Source organism: Aricia agestis, chromosome 5, assembly GCF_905147365.1.
Source record: "Aricia agestis chromosome 5, ilAriAges1.1, whole genome shotgun sequence".
Classification (NCBI taxonomy): domain Eukaryota; kingdom Metazoa; phylum Arthropoda; class Insecta; order Lepidoptera; family Lycaenidae; genus Aricia; species Aricia agestis.
Window position 1 is genome coordinate 9,904,597 of NC_056410.1, and position 20,092 is coordinate 9,924,688.

A 20,092-nucleotide genomic window follows, 5' to 3' on the forward strand; every position below is an offset into this window, starting at 1 on the left:
GACCTAAAAGCATCCATTAAATCGACAAACATTGTTCACTACACCCTTTGATTAATCATAATCATCATTCTAATTGATGCTTTCGTCAAATATTATGAAAAATATAATTTGCAATAATATGTGTTAGGATGATTCCTGGTATCTACTCGAGTAGGGCAGCCTAACCTAAGGGCTAAGTGTCTATTATACTAGGCCAAAAAAACGCGGTTGAATTTCGACATGATTACCTATGCCTGCAATGTATTTTGAATTGCTGATGACACACCATGGCGAAATTACGTCGCGTTATATTGTATGCGTAGCGAATTGCATGCATAATCATGCTGAACTTCGGCCGCGTATTTTCGGCGTAGTGTGTTTCTAAGACACTAGACTAAAGATGGAATAAACACTAAAGATGCCAAAAAGATAGCAACCGACGGAAAATATATTTTTGTTTTAAGCCAAAGGCCAAAGCCTATTAATCGGTTATCACTTATCAGTTATCACCGTATCTTTCACTTTGAATAAGTTACTCTTATGCACAGACATATATCAAGATAGATACCGCATGTCGCTACATTTATGAAAATCTGATTTTACAACGAAAATCATTAAAGCATTAATGGAGCTAATAAAGTACGAAAGAGAAAAGTGAATAGAATTCTCTGACACGAATCTATGGTACGGACTAAATTTAGAAAAAGGTGACTATTACTATATTAACGTAAGTTTTTTTTTGTTGATTGAAAGGTTAGGCATCCGCAAAATCGGAGGAGTAAGTGTATTGTTGGAGGGTAATGCGAACCTCTCGACAGGCTACATCATATTTTACCACCGTACTCAGAGACATTTAATTATGATTAAGCTTCAATTTAATGAAGAGTTTGACAGATCATGTATCGTATGTTACAATTTTGAATTAATTACATTTAAGTACTTGCTGTTCCACTCTGAGTGCGGCAGATAAATTTTAGTGACAACTGTTCTTAATAATTACGAGTAGTCTCTAAAAAGCGAACAGAAAAGATTTGTCTATTTTTACTTATTTCGTAACCTTGCGGATTTAATGCACGGGCGCGGCGGCGCGACGTGAGAAGATCACGCGTGAAAAAAATATTGAGATCGCATAGTTACCCATATTTTTAGTAGGTAACATACTGTATCTAGTCGACTTTAAATTAAAAAAATATATTTTTTACCTGTTATAAGAACAGCGACGAGGAGCGAGGCAGCGAGCGGGGAAGTCATCCTGTCGACGTATCACCGTTTAATTTTTGGCATTGGTTTTTCTAACTTTGTTCTCGTGAAGAAGATGCACGGACCGCGGCCTGGCTGTCAGTGAGGGATCCTGAAGGTGCGCTCGGCTCGCCCCACGCAACCCCACCACCACCACACACCACCACCCTTTGGTGGTGTGTGGTGGTGCGAATGGGGCCAGGGAGCGTCCGACCTATAAAGAAAATTGTCTTGTCCCCGCTAATTGAAATGTTCGCGTTTGTTTGAGCGCTTAAATTAACGATCGATTGTGAAGATTTTTTGGTTGCGTATTCATCAAAACACGATATTGAAGTACATACCTACCTATCTATTGATAAAAAGGTTATATTTTAAGATATTCGATAAAGATTTGGGTAAAGCTTTCAGTTCAAGGAAATTTTCCTAGAACGGCATTATACAAAATCATTGGTAAACAAGTGAACATCGAAGATGTCCATTCATCGCATCGAATATTTTATTGCTGTTAGTTCCATCGCTATTACGTGTACGTTGATACTGACCGTATTATTATTCTTCTGGTAACATTACGACCATCGCTGCCATTTAATTCTCAAACTCATTTAGTGCCGGAACCGTTTGAAGAAGTGCAACATTCTTGACGGGCCCTAAAAAATGACGTCTTGTCTTTGAATAATTGTCTCCATCATAGACTTAATATATACTGAAGTTTATGGTCTCCATGCTGGTCAATTTTTCTCTCTGAATCAATTTTTTCGTCGCTCGCGGAGCTCTTACAAGGCCCCTGCAGAGCCCCAGGGCTCTGCGGAGGTTCCTCACCTGATGGCAATATATATATATATATATATATATATATATATATATATATATATATATATATATATATATATATATATATATATATATATATATATATATATATATATATATATATATATATATATATATATATATATATATATATATATATATATTGCCATCAGGTGATCTATTCGAAGTTTCGCGTCATAAGGAACTCGACTATTGTAAGTACAAATTAATTTTACAGGGTTTAAAGTTCCTACTTACATTTAATAAATAACTAATTTATGTATATTTTACACCGCACTAGCTCCGAGAATTTACCCGCTCTTTCTGTGCATTTTTCATAGTCGAGCAATACGTCCGTAGGCCGTTGCAGCGTTGGGCGGCCCAACGCTGCAATCAGGGCCCCCGTAAGGGCTACTGGCGCCTGTGTGCAAAAAATTGATTTTTTTTTTTATTATACTTTTTGCACACATCAAGGTACAGAGGCGGGCTTAATGCCTTTAGGCATTTTCTTCCAGCCAACCTTTGGGTGAAGACGATAGAGACGAGATGTGGTAGATGCAAAGTACATCTATAATTTTATCAACATTAATAAATACATACTATAATAATTACTATTACATACTATACGGATACTATAGTTCAAATAAACTAATAAATAAATAATAATATATATATATTTTATATACACAATAAATATCATATTTTATATAAGTAATATATATATACTAATAATATATTAATTAAAAGCAACTTAATTTATTCTGTTCTTAATCTGCCTGAGACTTAATCAAAAATAATTCACGAACTCACGAACGAATAATTCACGATTTTGGCGCCCCTTTAGGCAAATTTTTTGGGTACTTGGTTTTGGCGCCCCTAAAGATGTCGATTGGGCGCCCCTAGAGGATGGCGCCCGTGTACATTGCACACATTGCACATATGGTAGCGGGGCCCTGGCTGCAACGGCGAATACGGGGTATTGCTCAATAAACTGAAAGCTTGCTGAAAGCGGCCCAACTTGGGCTCAGCTCTTAATTTCTCTGAGCTAACGCGCGGAGTACCTACATCTAATAATACTGATAAAGTATCATTAGATATTGTTAAATGATACAATGCATCAACGAAGCTTTTTCCATTTAGAAAATAAGTTACCTTTCTGTCGCCTTCAAGGATTTTTATGGAATATTTTGCAGAACAAAAAACCTGCGCAAATCAGCGCTATAAAATTGATATATCTATAGTGTTGTTAGTTTAACTGGACCATTTAACAGAGCGAGGCCGGTCGCCGTAATTGGACCCCTCCCCCCTCCCCCTCACCCCCGCGCTCGCCCGCAAATGTTAGCAGACCGCGACATTTGCGCTTATGGCGTTCTCCCCGTCCGCGCCACCACCCCCATACATAGTGAGATTTTCGCACTACATCATATTGAAACATTTTGGTTTTATGGACGAGTGTCGTGGTTTTGCTTTTGTTTTTGCAAAACTAAATACAGTAGTATCAATAAGTTGTTAGCAAATAAACAGTATAATAGTTTAGTGACTAAACTTTTTACATTTTGTTAAAAAACACTGCCAGTTGTCTGTTACGCCCATAGGTATTTTTAACGTTGAAAAATAAAACGCCGAAGTTGTAAACATTTTTTATTAATAAACAAAAAATTACATTACTTTAAATTCTACAACTTCATACATAAATACATTACAACAACATAATAACAAGCAGACGCACAAGTGAAAAGTTACTTCACTGAGCTGAGAATAATCTATTGATAGACAACAAAACTAAATATGTATTTAGTGTAACTTTTCAAGAGTAAATACACCGTACAGTGTCATCCCTGCCACATCTGCTCATTTATGAGTATAATCATAATTATTACCGTGTAAAAAAGTTGAAAAATTAAAGTTATAAGTTTTTAAAATCTTTAATAAAACATAAATATTACAACATAATATTAATAAGTAGGTATAACTAACGAGTGAAAAAGTATTAAAGATTTCAGTTCAGAAATCAGCAACTGTGTCGCTTGAAAGTACTAGAAGAGTTTAGTTAAGAAGTATAGTGGTGTAATGTGAACAGATAAGTCGCGCTGTAAGAATTGGTATTAGTGAGAAGGAAAAAATATAAGATATTCAGACTTCGTTTAAATTAATTGTAATTACCTAACTTGGCAAAAAAGACAAAGTTTTGTTATCAAATTGATTGCTAGTCCCGCATAGGAAAAAGCAAATATTATTCATAAATTACAATGTTTGTAAGTAGGTATATAATTCAATAAGCATTATAATATGAGCTTTATATCATTTTAGAACCAATTGTAATATTTATTAATTATTAATATTCGTTATGAATAATTATTTACTGGTTACGTTAAGATCTTATTGATTTTGCCTATTTAAAAATACTATCTACTCTATACATGAAGAATTTAGACTAAATGAATAAGGGTTCACCGAGCACATCTGTGTGTTTTACAAAATAATTGGCTAAATGTCAATAAATAATTTAAATTAATTTTATATAAATTAAAATTATCTATATAAATTCAATAATTATTATAACAAGAGATTGTTTGGAAGTTAACTGTATTATTTTCCATCGTCGCCAAAAATAGTCAAGAATCCCCTTAATAATATATCCTTTTTTTTCCTCTGTCGCGAATATGGGGTCGCTATACCTACCATTAACTTAATGATTTAAATATGTATGTAATGGGTAATTGTATTTCTAGACGACGACGGATAATTTACAGTACAACTAGCTTAACACGAGGCTAAACTTTGTTTTGTATAATCATAATATTATTATATATTTATAATTTTAATAGAACGAAGTATTTATACAACAGATAAGAATATATTGGACGAACAACGGAATTACAATGCACAAGAAATAATTCACAATATTTTTGAAAAATTCGTTAACATTAGGTAATCGATTACTTTTAAATCTACTATTATTATTTATTATAATTGTATTACATGAATGTCAGTAATAGTTTACTTACATTAAAAAATGTTTCTAATGGTCGCAGATCAGAATAAGACCAGTCGCAATTTAGGCTAATTCACAGGCAAACTTCTCAAGTGTAAAAAAAACTTTTGCGTCTTGATAGCTGTCAAATTCAAATTTTTAAACTACCGTCTGTTCTTATTCGAATCCGGGCCTACACGAGTCACGACACACGATACACCGGCAACTAATTTCCTTGTTCATTATAACTCCAGCCACTACTCTACACACGACATACCTAAAACTATCCGTCTATGACTATTATATACACAATGTACACACTCGCCCCTTAAGTATATTTAAAACCACTACTGGTTTCGCCTCCTAGCGTATCATATAGGTCTACAAATTCTACAGTAGATGAAACCTAGAGTGAATATTATTAGTTGTTTGAAAATGTCAAACATTTTTGTTGTATACCTGCTATTTATTTGCTAAGGAATTTGTGTTACTCTCCTTAAAAACAAAAGATATGTAGGTTTGCTTCTTATTACATTATAAACTTTTTATATCTACCGGAGTCAATCCCGGAGATTTTTTAAATTTATTTCGTTACAAAAGAAGAAGTATTAACAAAACATACAGTATGTTTTACAATAATATAATATTTTTACGATAACATTATGCTCATTCTTTCTTACAAATAGAGGAATATATTACGTGAAAACTAATACATCCCTTGGATTTTTAATCAAGGCATACGACATAAGGATTCTAACTTCTAATAACTATACCTTCAGCATAATTTTCTATGAAACTACAGTTTATTCGCCATAAGAAATGATTGTTGTTTGTCACTCGACCGGTCGATACATATTTAATATATCATACACCAAAATTATTATTTTCTGAAGGTACTCCTTGCAAAATAGCATTTTTATTTTCATTTAGAGAGATCGTATGCAGGAATGTAAAAATATTTAAGATGCATATTTCAAAGGTTTTCCATTACATCCGTTATAATATTTCTTTTTTGCTCCGATAATTCTTGCCGCCTGTTCTCGAAGCAAAATGGGTTTATGATACTTTGTATAAATTACACTATGTTCCTGTTTTGCTTTCGGCAGTGTTCATGTAATGCATCAGGTAATTACACAAAACGTAGTGGGTTTTGTTTAAATGTTTGTAATTCTTTAACAAATATTTATTAATTTTATTAGTTGCGAGTCATTTTTTTAACCATACTCGCTTCAAATAACATAATATGAGTATCATTAGTCAATATAAAATAATGATTTTAGTAAACGATAATATTAATTGAATTTAATAATCAGTAACATACATAATATTTAAACATTGATTCAATTTTAAACTATATTTTAGTGAGTCGCAGAAGGAATGAATACTCCTATTAATGAGTTAATAAGTAGGAATTATTATGCAGTAAGTTTATTCAAAACTACGTCACCAATCATTATCTCCGTGCGTCACTAAATTCATAATAACTCAAGCAATAAGTTATTAACAAATATATTATGTTTGTTATCACAACGAAGATGTTAAAATGCGCTTCAAATAATCACAATTCATAAAAAATTTCAGCGTTACTAACCAAATAGTTCACTTCACAAATTCACTAAAACATTACCGTGGTCTTGCGAGACGGTCACGTTTAATAATAATTAATGAGGTTGTAAGTCCTGTAGTGTTGGCTGTCGTCGTAGAACAGGAACACCTATAGCTGGTTGTCGTTGGGGTCCGGCTCGTAGGCGCGGTACAGAGGGTTCTTGCTGCGCACGGGGAACGGGTGGCCCTCAGTGTTGAACACCCACTCGTCGAGTGGTATTAGGCTGTCGTCGCTGAACAGCAGGTAGAGATACTGGAAAGAAAAATAAACGATGTTAGAGGGGCACAGACATGCTACAGTTTAATATATTTCAACACCGCATAGATTAACTTGTACACATTGCATCACAATAAAATAGAATAACAATAGTAGAATTGTTTAGTATGGCAAACTATTTAACAAATTATAAGGTATTATAAGGTTGCGGCTACGAATAATAAAAACTAAGGAAGAGTAACTGTGTCAAAAATGTATTCCACGAGTCTACAAAATGAGTACCAAATACATGCATACTTTATGCATATTATGTATTTGGTACTCAATTTTATGTATTATAGAAGTGACAATTATTATATAGTCGATGGCTTTATTTCGTAAATTTGGACTACGAGAAGAAACGTCCCCACCAACCAACAGAGCAGAAACAGGTGTCATTCGAAAGATCTACTAGAATAGAGAATTTTTTACTATGGCGACATCTGTCAAATACGTGGGGTTACAGTGCAATTCCATCAAACTTGGCGCGGCGTCGTCATCGTGCCATGACACGACGCCGCCACCCTGACACGGTGCGATGCCGCACAGTGTCCCGGTGATGCGAACGGTGCACCGCGCGCCCCTATTCAGGGTTAAACTTTCGAAAAATGGCGTTCCAAACTTAAACGAGGCATGTGAAATACCTATCAAACAAAGTCGCGTAGTGGAAATATTGTCAGATTTCAATCAAACTAAATGGGCCACGGGGCGGCGCACTGTTCGTGCCACCGGAAGTGGGAACACGCGTCACGTGTCACGGTGGCGGCGTCGTATTGTGGCACGGTGACGATGCCGCGCCGTGTTTGATGGTGACTCGGCCTTAAGTTTTATAATAATATATTGTTTTTATTTTATTTTTTCTCTTTTACATACGCATTTCCTTAATGTGCAAATAAATAGTGTTAAAATATGGGGATCATAATATTAATATTATGGTCTTCAATTAAATCGTCATTTGTTTGTATATGAAATTAAAAACCAGCACAGTGCGTATCGGGTCACGCGCAATATAGGGCTCTGTAGTACCGCTAGTTTTTGATAATTTTTGTATCGTCAATGAATGTAACGTGTTTTTCATTACCAACAATACCATCTCAGTTACGTTCAAAAGAATTTGAACGAAAAGTTTCTTTATATTTCTTGGAATACATTTTTTTAGTTGATCGACTATTACTCAATTACTTATTTATGAAGTTTTCTTAGCTGTGATAGTTTTCCTTTAAAGTCAGGATAATATCTCCTACTAATTTTTTCACATTTCCAGAAGCAACCTGAGCTAAACAGCTAAACCTGATCCTGAAACCTGAGCTAAAACAATTTGAGCTAGTGGAAGGGGGACACTGGACTCTAACGATTTTTCCACTTTAAAACTTCATATTTCACAAGTGGATCCCTATATCGGAAAATGATCTTTGAATACAAAAATAAAGATTTTATATACCATTTCGTCGCCATCATTAAGATAATATGCATACATGCCGAATTACAGCTTTGTAGGCCCTATAGTCTCTGAGAAAAACCGCGGACAGACAGACAGACACACAGACGGACAATCAGACCTAAACTATAAGGGTTCCTTGTTGACTACGGAACCCTGACATGCTTTTTGTTTGTAGAAAAAAGTGATTTTTTTGTTAAAAAATAAACACCTTTTTTTTGGAGAAAAGTTTTTTTTTTTTAATAAAACCAATTGATTTTGAAACTGACACTGGTACTTAAGACTTTTCTGGGTCCCAGTGAACAAATCGAGACGCATCCCATGACTGTTGAAGGGTGGGGACGGGGTCCATACAAAATCCCGCATATGCCGCATAGTGATAATGTCTCGTTGCTATTGTCATATTCTAGTGTGCGAAAAGCCAATCCAAATTCAAAACGGTTGAAGTATGGGAGATATGTTTTCTTAGTTGTTATTTTTATAAATTTTATTATTCGTAGGGTTTAGGCAAGAGATAAGTTGAGTACACACATTTTAAAAACCTAGATATAAAATTTAACGCCTCATACGGTGCATTCGTTATCAGCACACTCATGAAATGAAATTTACCTTGAGAGTCTCAGCGAGGAAGTAGCTCTGCTGCACGTCGTCACCCTGCGGCGAGGTGTGGTAGACGTTGGTCAGTCCCGTGTACCCGCCGTCAACGCGGCAGTGCTTTTCTAGCGCCTGAAATACAATGTTGACCGTATTTTGTTATCTGAAGCCTGGAGTAGAGAGGTGGAACTCGTGATCGGAGTAAATTAAACTAATCGAGTTTAGTCTTGTTTATTTTGTTTTGATGAGTTTTTATCACATAATTAATACCCGAGCTTAAATCAAATTAAATGACTAGTTCGGGAGGTAAAGCCTACATGTTAATAAGGATACATATATTTTTTAAATATTGTTAACTGCTATTTTTCGGCTTTATGTGTTATTCAATACGATATGTAACAATATACTCGGTGATCTTAGTTTTGACTAGATTATCAAATAAAATGATTACAACAGATGATACCGAAAACGGTCGCGTGATCATAAAATCTACGTGGTGAATCAAATAACTGGTACTGACCTCGACGGCGTCCCAGCCCCAGTCGCGGTACTTCTGCTCCTTGGTGAGGCGCCACATGATAAAGTAGCTCTCGAAGGTCTCGGGCCGCAGCAGGTACATCTTCTCGTTGCTCTTCATGGCGCGCGCCTCCACGGCGCCAGTGAACCTGAAGGTTACAGCAAGTACTATTTAGATACCTTCTAATTTTGAAGTCAATTGTCGAGACTTAAAATTAGGCTATTTTCAAAGTATAGAATTCGGTGCGTGACTGGCTAAGAATATTATACTAAATATACCCTCGAAAAACTTAACCTATATTTTACTAGTCTATGTTAAAGGACTTATATTTATTTGTGAAATTAATAAAACCACTCCGCGCTCGAATTCCAAGCAACTATTAACCAAGCCACTGCGGCTTTGTACGGTAAAAATCTACTTTGCTATGGTTGTTTTGCAACGTTGTGGCTTCGCCCGATTAGGGATGTGGGGGCCGCCCGCTACTCAGCACGAATTCCTCGGAGCTAGCAATTTAAGGTATAGGCTTGTGAATAATAATCTATATTCTAGACTAATATTGTAAAGCTGAAGAGTTTGTTTGTTTGAACGCTATAATCTCAGAAACTTCTGAACTGATTTCAAAAATTCTTTCACCAATGTATAGCTAAGATGTTCCTAAATGCTATAGGCTACGTACCACGGGCGGAGACGGGGCGGCCCCCTAGTAATGAATATTTACCGGAACGCCTCAGGGCCGAGCTTGGTGTCTGCGCGGTCGTAGCTCTCGTGGCAGGTGTGAGTCAGCTTACGCGCCACGTCCATGTACCGCTCCGACTGGGAGTTCTCCAGAGTCGTCGACGCTAACGCGAACATGCCGCCTGAAAATACATAAAACATACGTCTTATAATCTTTTTATTGTTTTATTAATTTTCTGTGTTCTTTTAATCACTCAAGTGAGCTTTAAATATTTTTGTATAAAGTAACAATCAAACATTTGCTCTTTAAAATATCAGTATAAACTATAAATAGTATAAATTTGTTTCTTCTTTTTAATCCATCAATCCCCAAGCGGCAGCCGGCTGCCGTAGAACAATTGAAAATCTATTTGTGTCTGGCTGCGATACCCACGATGGAGGTGTTAATCGACTTCTAGGATTTTATATGTTCGGCTGTGGAAACTGTTCTTCCTTCCATACACATTTAAGATTCTTTTACCAATTACTATCATCTACAAGAAAACAAACCAGAAACATACCAGCAAAGCACGACAGATGGTCCATCTTCTCCTCGAATATCCTGCCATACTTGAGCTCAGCGAGGTAGGAGAGGCCGGACGGGGACACGCGCAGCATCTTGTCCAGCGCCGCCTGCATGGCCTCGTCGAACATCACACGGGCCTGGGCGTCCTCGGTGTTCGACACCAGCCACGCCTTCAGCAGGTACTCGTAGAAGGAGTCGCCGAGCGCGCCGAGGGACATGTGACCTGGAAATTATGATGATATGATCAGCTATGTTTTACACTTTTTTTTAATCTTTATTTTTAAAGGGATTTGATCACTTTAGTGATTAAGTCATACTTTTGTTTTGGAAGAAATAGAACCAAATATCATAGACGACGAGTTCCGAGCATTCTTATTTTTCTATTCTATTTTATTTGTAAAGTGAAATTATGGCCTCCACAAAGTAAGGAGTTTTTTTTTCTGGTTTTACTGTAAATATTTTAGCCTTCGCATCAACATGATGCGTACTAAATAATATAATTTTCTTTCGCAAGCCATCAGTGGCATCGGTTCTTATAATTTTATTGGCTTCACCTTACCACAAACATTTTTAGACTGCCTTATCCAGACTAGGGTAAAAATTCCTTAGTTTCCTAAAGCGATTCGTTAATAATAGGCCCAGGTATTTAAGGAATTTTCGCCCCTTCCTTCTGTCGTTCATTATAGCCGCTAGAAGTGACATACTCCACAATAATGATATACAGTAATATTATACTCACGTTGCCCCCACTGGCCGGTGCGCGGGTTGATGTAGTTGGGGTAGAGGCCGTCGGGCTTCTGTATGTTGTGGAGCACGTCGCGGATGCGCTGCGCCTTCTGTCGGTACACTGAAACACATGCAATAAGTATTTATTATCTTACTAGCGACCTGCCCGCGCGCGCCCCGGCGTCGCACGGGTATAAAATATATAGCCACTGAAAAAATGATTAAAATCGATAGCCTATGCTCCTTCACGTGGTCTACTTCTTATCTGTGCCAAATAAAAAATTGCTCCAGTAGTTCGCGAGATAAGCCCTTTCAAATAAATTCCCCCGTTTTTTTTCACATTCTCCTATTAGTCTTAGCTTTAGCGTAATAAAATATTGCCTATAGCCTATAGCCTTCCTCAATAAATGGGCTATCTAACACTGAAATATTTTTCAAATCGGACCAGTAGTTCCTGAGATTAGCGCGTTCAAGTTAGCACTTTCAAATAATTTTCCCCGTTTTTTCCACATTTCTAGTAATAATTACTATAATATCTAAATTATGTAACGTAGCACAGAACTTCTCATTTTCATGTCAGTCTGTACATAAGTGAATCGTCTCGAAGCCTATAACCGATGCAGCAGACTGCAGAACACAACTTGTGAAACTCATCCTTCTGCTTGTCGCAACATATACATTGTTGTTTATGAATGAAATTATATTTATTGATGGTAAGTCAGTTACCGTCGTTTCCTGTGACGTCACTGAGGTACGTCAGCTCCATGTGCAGCGTGCCTACCTCCGACAGGATGCTGTTGGCGCCCGCCCAGTGGTACTGGTGACTGGCCTGAAATCACAAACGAAACAAATTTATATATCTACACTCGGATATTTTGTTCAAGTTGCAACTAAAGCGATTCGTTAATAATAGGCCCAGGTATTTAAGGAATTTTCGCTTACAAAGGTAAAAGAGAGGAAATCTTAGTAATGTAACAAAGAAAATTTTTAACAAGGTAACAAAAAGAGAGAGAGAAAGCGCTAAAACGTAATCACAGGAAACCTCTTGTAGGTTAACGATAAAATTAACATCGACGACACACTTTATAATGGGAAATGGGAATGATTTGGTCGATTGTAATGTGTCCGACATAGTTTATTAAAATTAATCCACATTTCCGGATTACATAATATAACGAGAGGAAACTAAATCTTTTATTTATCTAGCCTTATCCAGACTTTCAAACTTAACCCATAACTTCCCAAGCGGCACCGGTGCCGCATAACAATTGAAAATCTATTGTGTCTGTGATTCCCGCGATCGTACTACGAATGAGAATTGCAAAACTATGTCGGTTTGTCGTTCTTTTTGTCTGTCTGTCTGTTACCTCTATATGATTAAACAGTATTAACGATTTCCTTGAAATTTAGTAAGTATTTATTAATATGTACCTATATGAGATACCTACTTTGAGTCCTAGAATAGTTTTTTTAGGGGCAAAGCACATGCAGGTGGTTATTAACATTATGGAAGTGTTATTATTATTATTATTCTTTATTATATTGTCTTCTGTACTGGGATAAATCCCGCGTTATTCGGAACAAAACGCGTCGGAATGTTTCTCGCAGCAACAATGGGCAAAGTTTACTGATCTTGCGTAATTAATTAGCAACTTCATACCCTATTTAATTACGAATCTTCGAGAGATCGGGAATCTCGATTTCTCCGAAATGAGATATCGACACTTCGGAGTATTCCGTACCCCGAAAAGGAGCCTCCGTTGCAGGCGCAAGTTTTTGACGGCGTGTAATTTGCAAGAAGCCAATTCTAAATGCTTGAAGCATCCATTTCTGTGCTTGAAGCATAATTTACACCGGTCAAACGAATGTTTGGTGCACACGGTGGCGTCAGTTGTCGCACCGTATTTATTTGTAGTGATTTTTAAATTTTCTATCAAAATTGGACACCCACAAAATTTTAGCCTGTCTTTATTAACTAGTATAAAATAGGAGTTACTTAGCTCGAGTACTTAAAGAACAAAGAACTTTAGGAGGACGTATTTTTTAACTATCAAAAAACTTTTGTTGAAAGAAAGTAAAGGGATATGTCAATAAAATTTGCAACGTTGTTACCAACAGGTTGTTCCCTGAAAAATGCGAGGTACCTCAATACGAATACTAAGTTAAATCGGCACAAATGATCGAAAAAAAGGTAATTGAAAATCGGTTGGAGATCGACAAAAATTTCATCAATGTTTTCATCGGTTGAGGGTGCAGCCATTGTTACCTGATATACGAGAAATAAAATTTGGTTCAAGCTTATTAATCTGTTGGAACTTGGAAACTATTCAAACCTTTATTTTCATGTCAGTTTCAGCTTTATCTCCGTAATTTTGAAGTAAGCTAGCTAAAATCTAATTTATGTTATCGTTTAGTACATAATATTTTCATAAAATATTTATGCACGAGGGCGGCATAGAATCTTTTGTCGAAGTATTGATTTCTTGTTGACCCGCCAGGCCTCTAGATAATTGGCTAGATCATTACGCGGCGCGCCTTCGTCTTAATTTGGCAATCGAGTACTCTTAAAGAGGCCTACACGAGTATTTACTTTATAAACGAAAGCTTTATATGAATTATTTCGTCTGGAGTGGCAGCCCTGGGTCACGGCATCTTACGAGAATTTTTCATCCGGTTTTCGTGCCCGAATGTCTATTTCAAAAGCAACTTTTTCTACTTTCCTCGGGTCCGAGCTTTAGCTCAGTGCCAAGAAACGAATTCTGGTTCAAATTATTGTCTCGTTTTTTGCAGTTATTGTGCTCTGCAATTTTATAAAAGCGACTTTTCATTAAACTTCAGATATTGAGTAAAATGAATTTATGGAAGAAACACTACAAGAAACACAATATATTACATTATATTAAAGAAGCTGCTTCGTCGCAATATTTTTTGCCGTAAGTGTTTCTATTATTGTCGCGCAATAAGACTTCTAAATTGGCAGTAATATTTATCGGTGGCTAGTACAGGAATGCAGATTTTTTGTTCTTTCAATAGCTGAGGTATTCGTTTATAATTGTCCTGATATGGAGTACATCCCGGGCGGCGGGCCGAGCGGCACTCGGCTATAGCGACAGCTGCGGTATGTCGCTACAATTACCGCTCATTATGTGCTGGTGTTATAAAATATTGCCACAAACCTGTTCGTTTTTGTGCACATAGCACATACTTACATAAAACCAAGGTAAACGACCTATTGTATAATAAATACATAATTATATACTGATAATAATTGGTAGCTGTTATTTAATTAATAAGACTTGTCGCTTAAGAAACTACTTCAACTCTAACTTTATTCATCTACCTCTACATAGTTAAAACGTGAACTAAGTCTCCTGACCTGCATTTTTATGCATACCTAATTATAGTAGTGTAGAGTACTATAATTCTAGCATTGGTTGACTAGTCACTTCATAAACAACTAGACTATAGACTTATAAATAACCTAGATGTTGCCGTGAGTCAACTATGAGCAATATGCGGTCACAACAAATTAGTTGTTAAGTGGTAGCTGTAGTAGGTCTGTGCTAAAATTATTGCTACAATGATATTAGTCCATGGCTACGTTACAAAGTGCATTGTTATTGGTGGGGCGACCTAAAATGTGTGCCAATTACTACCGAATTACATTAGACTTAGTGCCTCAAACTATTCAGTTTATTTAGACTTGCTTTACCTCAAGATATACGTATACTTACTGCAAAAAGATTACTCACATAGAAACTCTAGTTTTGTTACACCTTAGTATTATGTAACATGAGAGTGGGGTGCAAATATTACAGTTTACGTCACAATCGATAAAATTATAAGCAATCGGGCTTATCCAGAAATATCAACATAACGACCAGTAGCAGTCCTATTCCTTATACAAGACGTTAGTGTAAACACCGTTATCCTTGAAACCATCAAATGAGCCCGTCAAAATGAACAACTTTTTCTACGAGGACAATGCTGGGAACTCAAAAAAATCCGTCTTCATACCCATACAAATTGCCGATCCGGGCATCCGTATGGGTATCAAGACGGCATTTTTTTGAGTCCCCAGCATTGTTCTCATAGAAAAAGTTGTTCATTTTGACGGGCTCATTTGATGGTTTCAAGGATAACGGTGTTTACACTAAAACACTGTATTATAACAGTCTTTAAGACTCTAAGCTCTAGAATTATATTTACCAAGTGTGTTATTTCAACAGATTAGGTAGGTAGATTGTTTGTAACATAACATATCATTGTAGTAATTACAGATGTCGGTTCATGCAATATATCGTTGCAGACAGACGGCGCGATTGGCAACTGTAGACAGTAGCCATTCATCCATAAACGTAGCCATTAACGCATCCACAATGATTAAAGGATCCAAATAGTAAGTAGTAAAGAAACTCAGCAAATAGAGTTAGGGAATATCATATCAAAAGTAAAATTATTTCAAACAAAATAAACTTATTTTTAATCGAGCTTTAGAAAAAAAGACTGGAAATATTATTGTATATATATCATTTTCCAATCAAGCAGACGCGGGCAGCAAATTATAAAACATCTCGAACACGAGTCCACCGAACCTTCACCGATACCGTCAATCGCCGAACGAAAGGATTTATTCCGCTAACGAGAGATGTCCAAAGTGTGTTCGATAAAGAGAATCGGCGGTCGCTTTGAAGCGATAAGAGCGATGCGGCAGATCGACTCCGCCCAATTAGAATATCAATGTTTTGATATAAATTAACTCCGCGCGTACTCTCAACGCCAGTTTGTCCGTGTACAGCCGGGTAATCTCGGCGATATTTTATGCTTGTTTTATTCAGCGGGCATTAAGTGGATGCGGGCTCTCGCCGTACACAATTCCCCGCGCAATCAAGTTATACAAGCGTGTGGTACACGGAAACGTCGAGCCCGACCAGAGATTCCTGGTTCTGCCTTTGTGCGAACTAACGTGTAAAATTGGATCTCACTTCCCAGAACTTCGCTTTGGATCAGACTAGCGCGGCTAGTGCCTTTGGAATTCGTGGAACACAATAAATATTCGACGATTTCCATTTCAAGTTTACTGAGAAAATAAGGGAAAAGCTTTAATACAATCTCCTAACAAAACCATTTTATCACAAGGAATATCTGAAAATAATGCAGATTTCATTCGATATTGCAAAAACCTTTTAGTTTTCTTACAAGTGACGGACAATCTGCTTATATTTTGTCTATCGTCTTCTATCGAGGAAGTAACTTCCGTAGTGCCTTTTCCGAAGTGACTTCCGGAGAAGGTATTCGTCACTAAATAGGCGATTATGAAACAGGTCCCAAACAGATAAAGATAAAACTATACCCCTAATAGCGATTGTGTGGCAATAATCTAAACTCGCGTGATATGGGCATTGGGCAAGTGTGTTATCACAAGCTCACCACGTGGCTCGCCGGCCACATGGCCCACATCACTACCGCACTAATTTAGTCCCTGTGATAACATCTACAATCTACTTTGTATGTAATAATTCCTGAGAAATAGTAGCAGCGATCAATGATAGCCATTCATGCCAAATGCCGGCCGTACAAGCTAAGCGAACTTCGTGCGAAATAAGGGATGGAACTTCCTACTCTTTAAGTATCATATTTTAAGGTAACAATCGGCCAAGTGCGAGTCGGACTCGCACACAAAGGTTCCATTATAGAGCAAAAATATGCCAAAAAATGTGTTTTTTGTATGGGACCACCTTTAAAATATTAATTTTATTTTGTTTTTTGTAAGTATTAATTAATTGTTGTTACAGCGGCAACAGAAATACACATCTGTGATAGAAGTCTAGCTATAGAGGTTTTTGAGATGCAGCCTAGAGACAGCGAAATTTTAGTAATAGACTCGCGCGATGAGGGTCGCGTTTTTTACTCCTTGGGTACGGAACCCTAAAAATGATAAATTTACTCGCTAAAGCCAAAATATTGATCTGTACATGATCATAAACCAAGACTAGGTACCGTAGTAAGAATTAAGTCAAGAAACTACGTTACCATGATGTAAATGCAATAATAAAGAAAAGGCCTAACTGTTTTCTACAAAACTGCTGAAGCATCATAATCCGGCTTGAAGATGCGAGCGTAGACCATAACGGTGCCCGCCGATTTTGGGCAGACATCTCTCGAATATGGAAACCGTCCGACGCGGAATACGATATCCGACGAGGCGGGTAAGCCCCGGAGCCAGTTAAATAATAAGCGGAGGAGCGGCCGGCTGAATGGCGTACATTATTCATGAAACAGTATCCACACAATCATACCGCACACTTGTCGGCTCGCTCGCCCGGAAAAATGGACTCGTTACGTGACGCACTGGTACCAATGTTCCCTACACGCCGGAATATTGCCGATCTCTACCTTTTCATGTGAACCTAGTACTGATATCTTGCTCACTAATATTTCGAAGTGCTTAGGGCCTGTTTCACCCCTTCCTGATAAAGTGCCGGATAGGCTATCCGCTATCCCATAACTTTTTTGACAGATTCTCCATACCGTCAAGTTAAGTGGTGGATAGCCTATCCGGCACTTATTAGGACTTCCTAACAACAACGTGCAACATGCCCATAATCTTTATTACAACCATAGAAGATAAAACGTAGTAGACCATAACTAATTAAAATAATCGACGCATCACCATATTTGTTTGAAAGTGAAAACAAACTTTTCACTTTGCAATAAATAAGGTATCATTAGCTGTTTCATTTGTACGATTTAATTTGAAATAAATATCCTGTGTCAAAGAAACATCAGTCCTTTCTGTCCCATTGTTGCCACTAATCTCTATCATATTTAGAATTACAGATCAAACAAGCAAAGTGCTTGCTGTGACGCTTTTGTACTGTTTTATTATTATTCCTACCTCTATGAAAGTAATTAACAAAATAAGTTTCTTTCATCATATTATGAGATCCTAAAACTTGCAACCCTTATGAATGGAGACTCTACCATGGATAGTTGTTGATTGGGTTATAACATTTTTTACTGGTATCTTTTCAGATGGGTCAACCAGGGAGCAGGGCGACATACCTTGTTAGAGGGGTTGATGAGCGCGTAGGGGAGGCCGGTGGGCGTGTCGAAGGCGGGCAGCAGCGCATCCGCCACCTCGGCCGCCTTGTCGCGGAACATGGTGTCGCCGGTCAGCGCGTAGCACGACAGGAAGCCGCCCACGAAGCGGATAGTCGTCTCGAACACCGACAGATCAGAGTCCTGGAGAAGAAAACAACAATTAAATGATATGTTGAGATAATATAGCAGTTTATATTTTTAACTTAATACCTATTATGCATGATAAAGACATGGTAGGTAAGAGACGAGCTAACACAATTTGTGTAAACGAAATCGCTACTTAAATGTAATATTTTGTTATTTTAAAGCGTATGCTTAGTAACACAATCGAGCATTGATTTAGACAAGATCACCATGATTTTCATTTTCATCACTTTTTAGTTTCATTAAGCTGATCGCACATTTGTCAACACCGTACGCGCCGTATGCGTCGAACGCACCGCATAGGCCATAGCACACGGTGCGGACTGCGGACGAATGTGGGAGGTTTCACATACATGATACAATGAATTCTAAAATACGGCACGTACGGCGCGTGCGTGCTACTTATTTATAAACCTACCGATTCTCAGAAATCCGTTCATTTACTAATTTAATACCGTTAATAATTATTATTACCACCTAGATTAGTGTCACCGTCAATCGATATTTCTAGCGACTCCGTGTATAAAATAGTTGGAATACAACGAGCAGGTAAAGTAGGTCATATAGTTCGGTGTACGAGTAATGTGAACCGCTTGTGGTCGCACATGTACGTAATATATTATGCGGCGCCTACGCAGTGGGAAGGTGAGCATAACTGTACCTTATTGAATATAAGTATATTTGGGAAAGTTCCCAAAAACCATTGAACTTTGGACGATTTGTCTCACCTTACACTGTACGATCAATATGTATATATACTTATATAGGTTTTTATTCAAATTCAAACTAACAACTCAACTTTAATAAAGCATTTTTAGGGTTCCGTACCCAAAAGGTAAAAACGGGGCCCTATTACTAAGACTTCGATGTCTGTCCGTCTGTCTGTTTGTGTGTCTCTAGGCTGTAACAGAAGAACAGCTATAGCTAGACTTCTGAAATTTTCACAGCTTGTGTATCAGCCGCTATAACAACAAAGACTAAAAATAAAATAAATTAAATATTTAAGGGGGGCTCCCATACAAAAATATGATTTTTTGCTATTTTTTGTTAGATATGAATAACGGCAACACATAGGCACTTGAAATATTCACGAAAATACTCCGTTTTATTTGTACTTCAATTAATTATTATTAAGGGGGCACCCATACAAAAAACACAGTTTTCAGCCTATTTTTGCTATATTGTGGTACGGAACCCTTCGTGTGCGAGTCCAACTCGAACTTGGCGGTTTTTTATTTATTTTTGGATATCTGGAAGCACGGCAGTGCTCCAGCCAAGCTTTTTAGCAAAGGCACGGCCGTAGCATACTTTTCTCGAAGCGGTTCGCGGCTTTTTCACACCCCCTTTATCTTCGATGTTAACAAAGCTAGGGATTTAGAATTTCGGTAACTAGGAGCAAGTATTAAAACTAGATTAACCTCCAAATTACATAACATTTCGATAAATAGTTTAATAGTTACGGATAA

At 37.1% G+C, this 20,092-nt stretch overlaps 1 protein-coding gene across 2 annotated transcripts in view; it reads right to left on the reverse strand.

Annotated features, from left to right (window-relative positions):
- Positions 1-505: 505 nt before the first annotated feature.
- Positions 506-20,092, reverse strand: part of LOC121727175 (mannosyl-oligosaccharide alpha-1,2-mannosidase IA) — a 109,446-nt gene continuing 89,859 nt past the window's right edge. The window contains exons 3-11 of one of the 2 annotated variants that reach the window (XR_006035620.1): positions 18,444-18,623; positions 12,105-12,207; positions 11,392-11,499; positions 10,648-10,875; positions 10,131-10,269; positions 9,416-9,560; positions 8,911-9,027; positions 6,531-6,860; positions 506-516 (exon numbers count right to left, since the gene is read on the reverse strand). Coding sequence is in view for 1 of the 2 variants with exons in the window: in XM_042114856.1 (XP_041970790.1) it covers positions 6,717-6,860; positions 8,911-9,027; positions 9,416-9,560; positions 10,131-10,269; positions 10,648-10,875; positions 11,392-11,499; positions 12,105-12,207; positions 18,444-18,623 (1,164 nt within the window). In the remaining variant the exon portion in view is untranslated. Of the gene's footprint in view, positions 517-6,336; positions 6,861-8,910; positions 9,028-9,415; positions 9,561-10,130; positions 10,270-10,647; positions 10,876-11,391; positions 11,500-12,104; positions 12,208-18,443; positions 18,624-20,092 lie in introns of those variants that run through there. The other variant, XM_042114856.1, reaches the window with a different exon arrangement.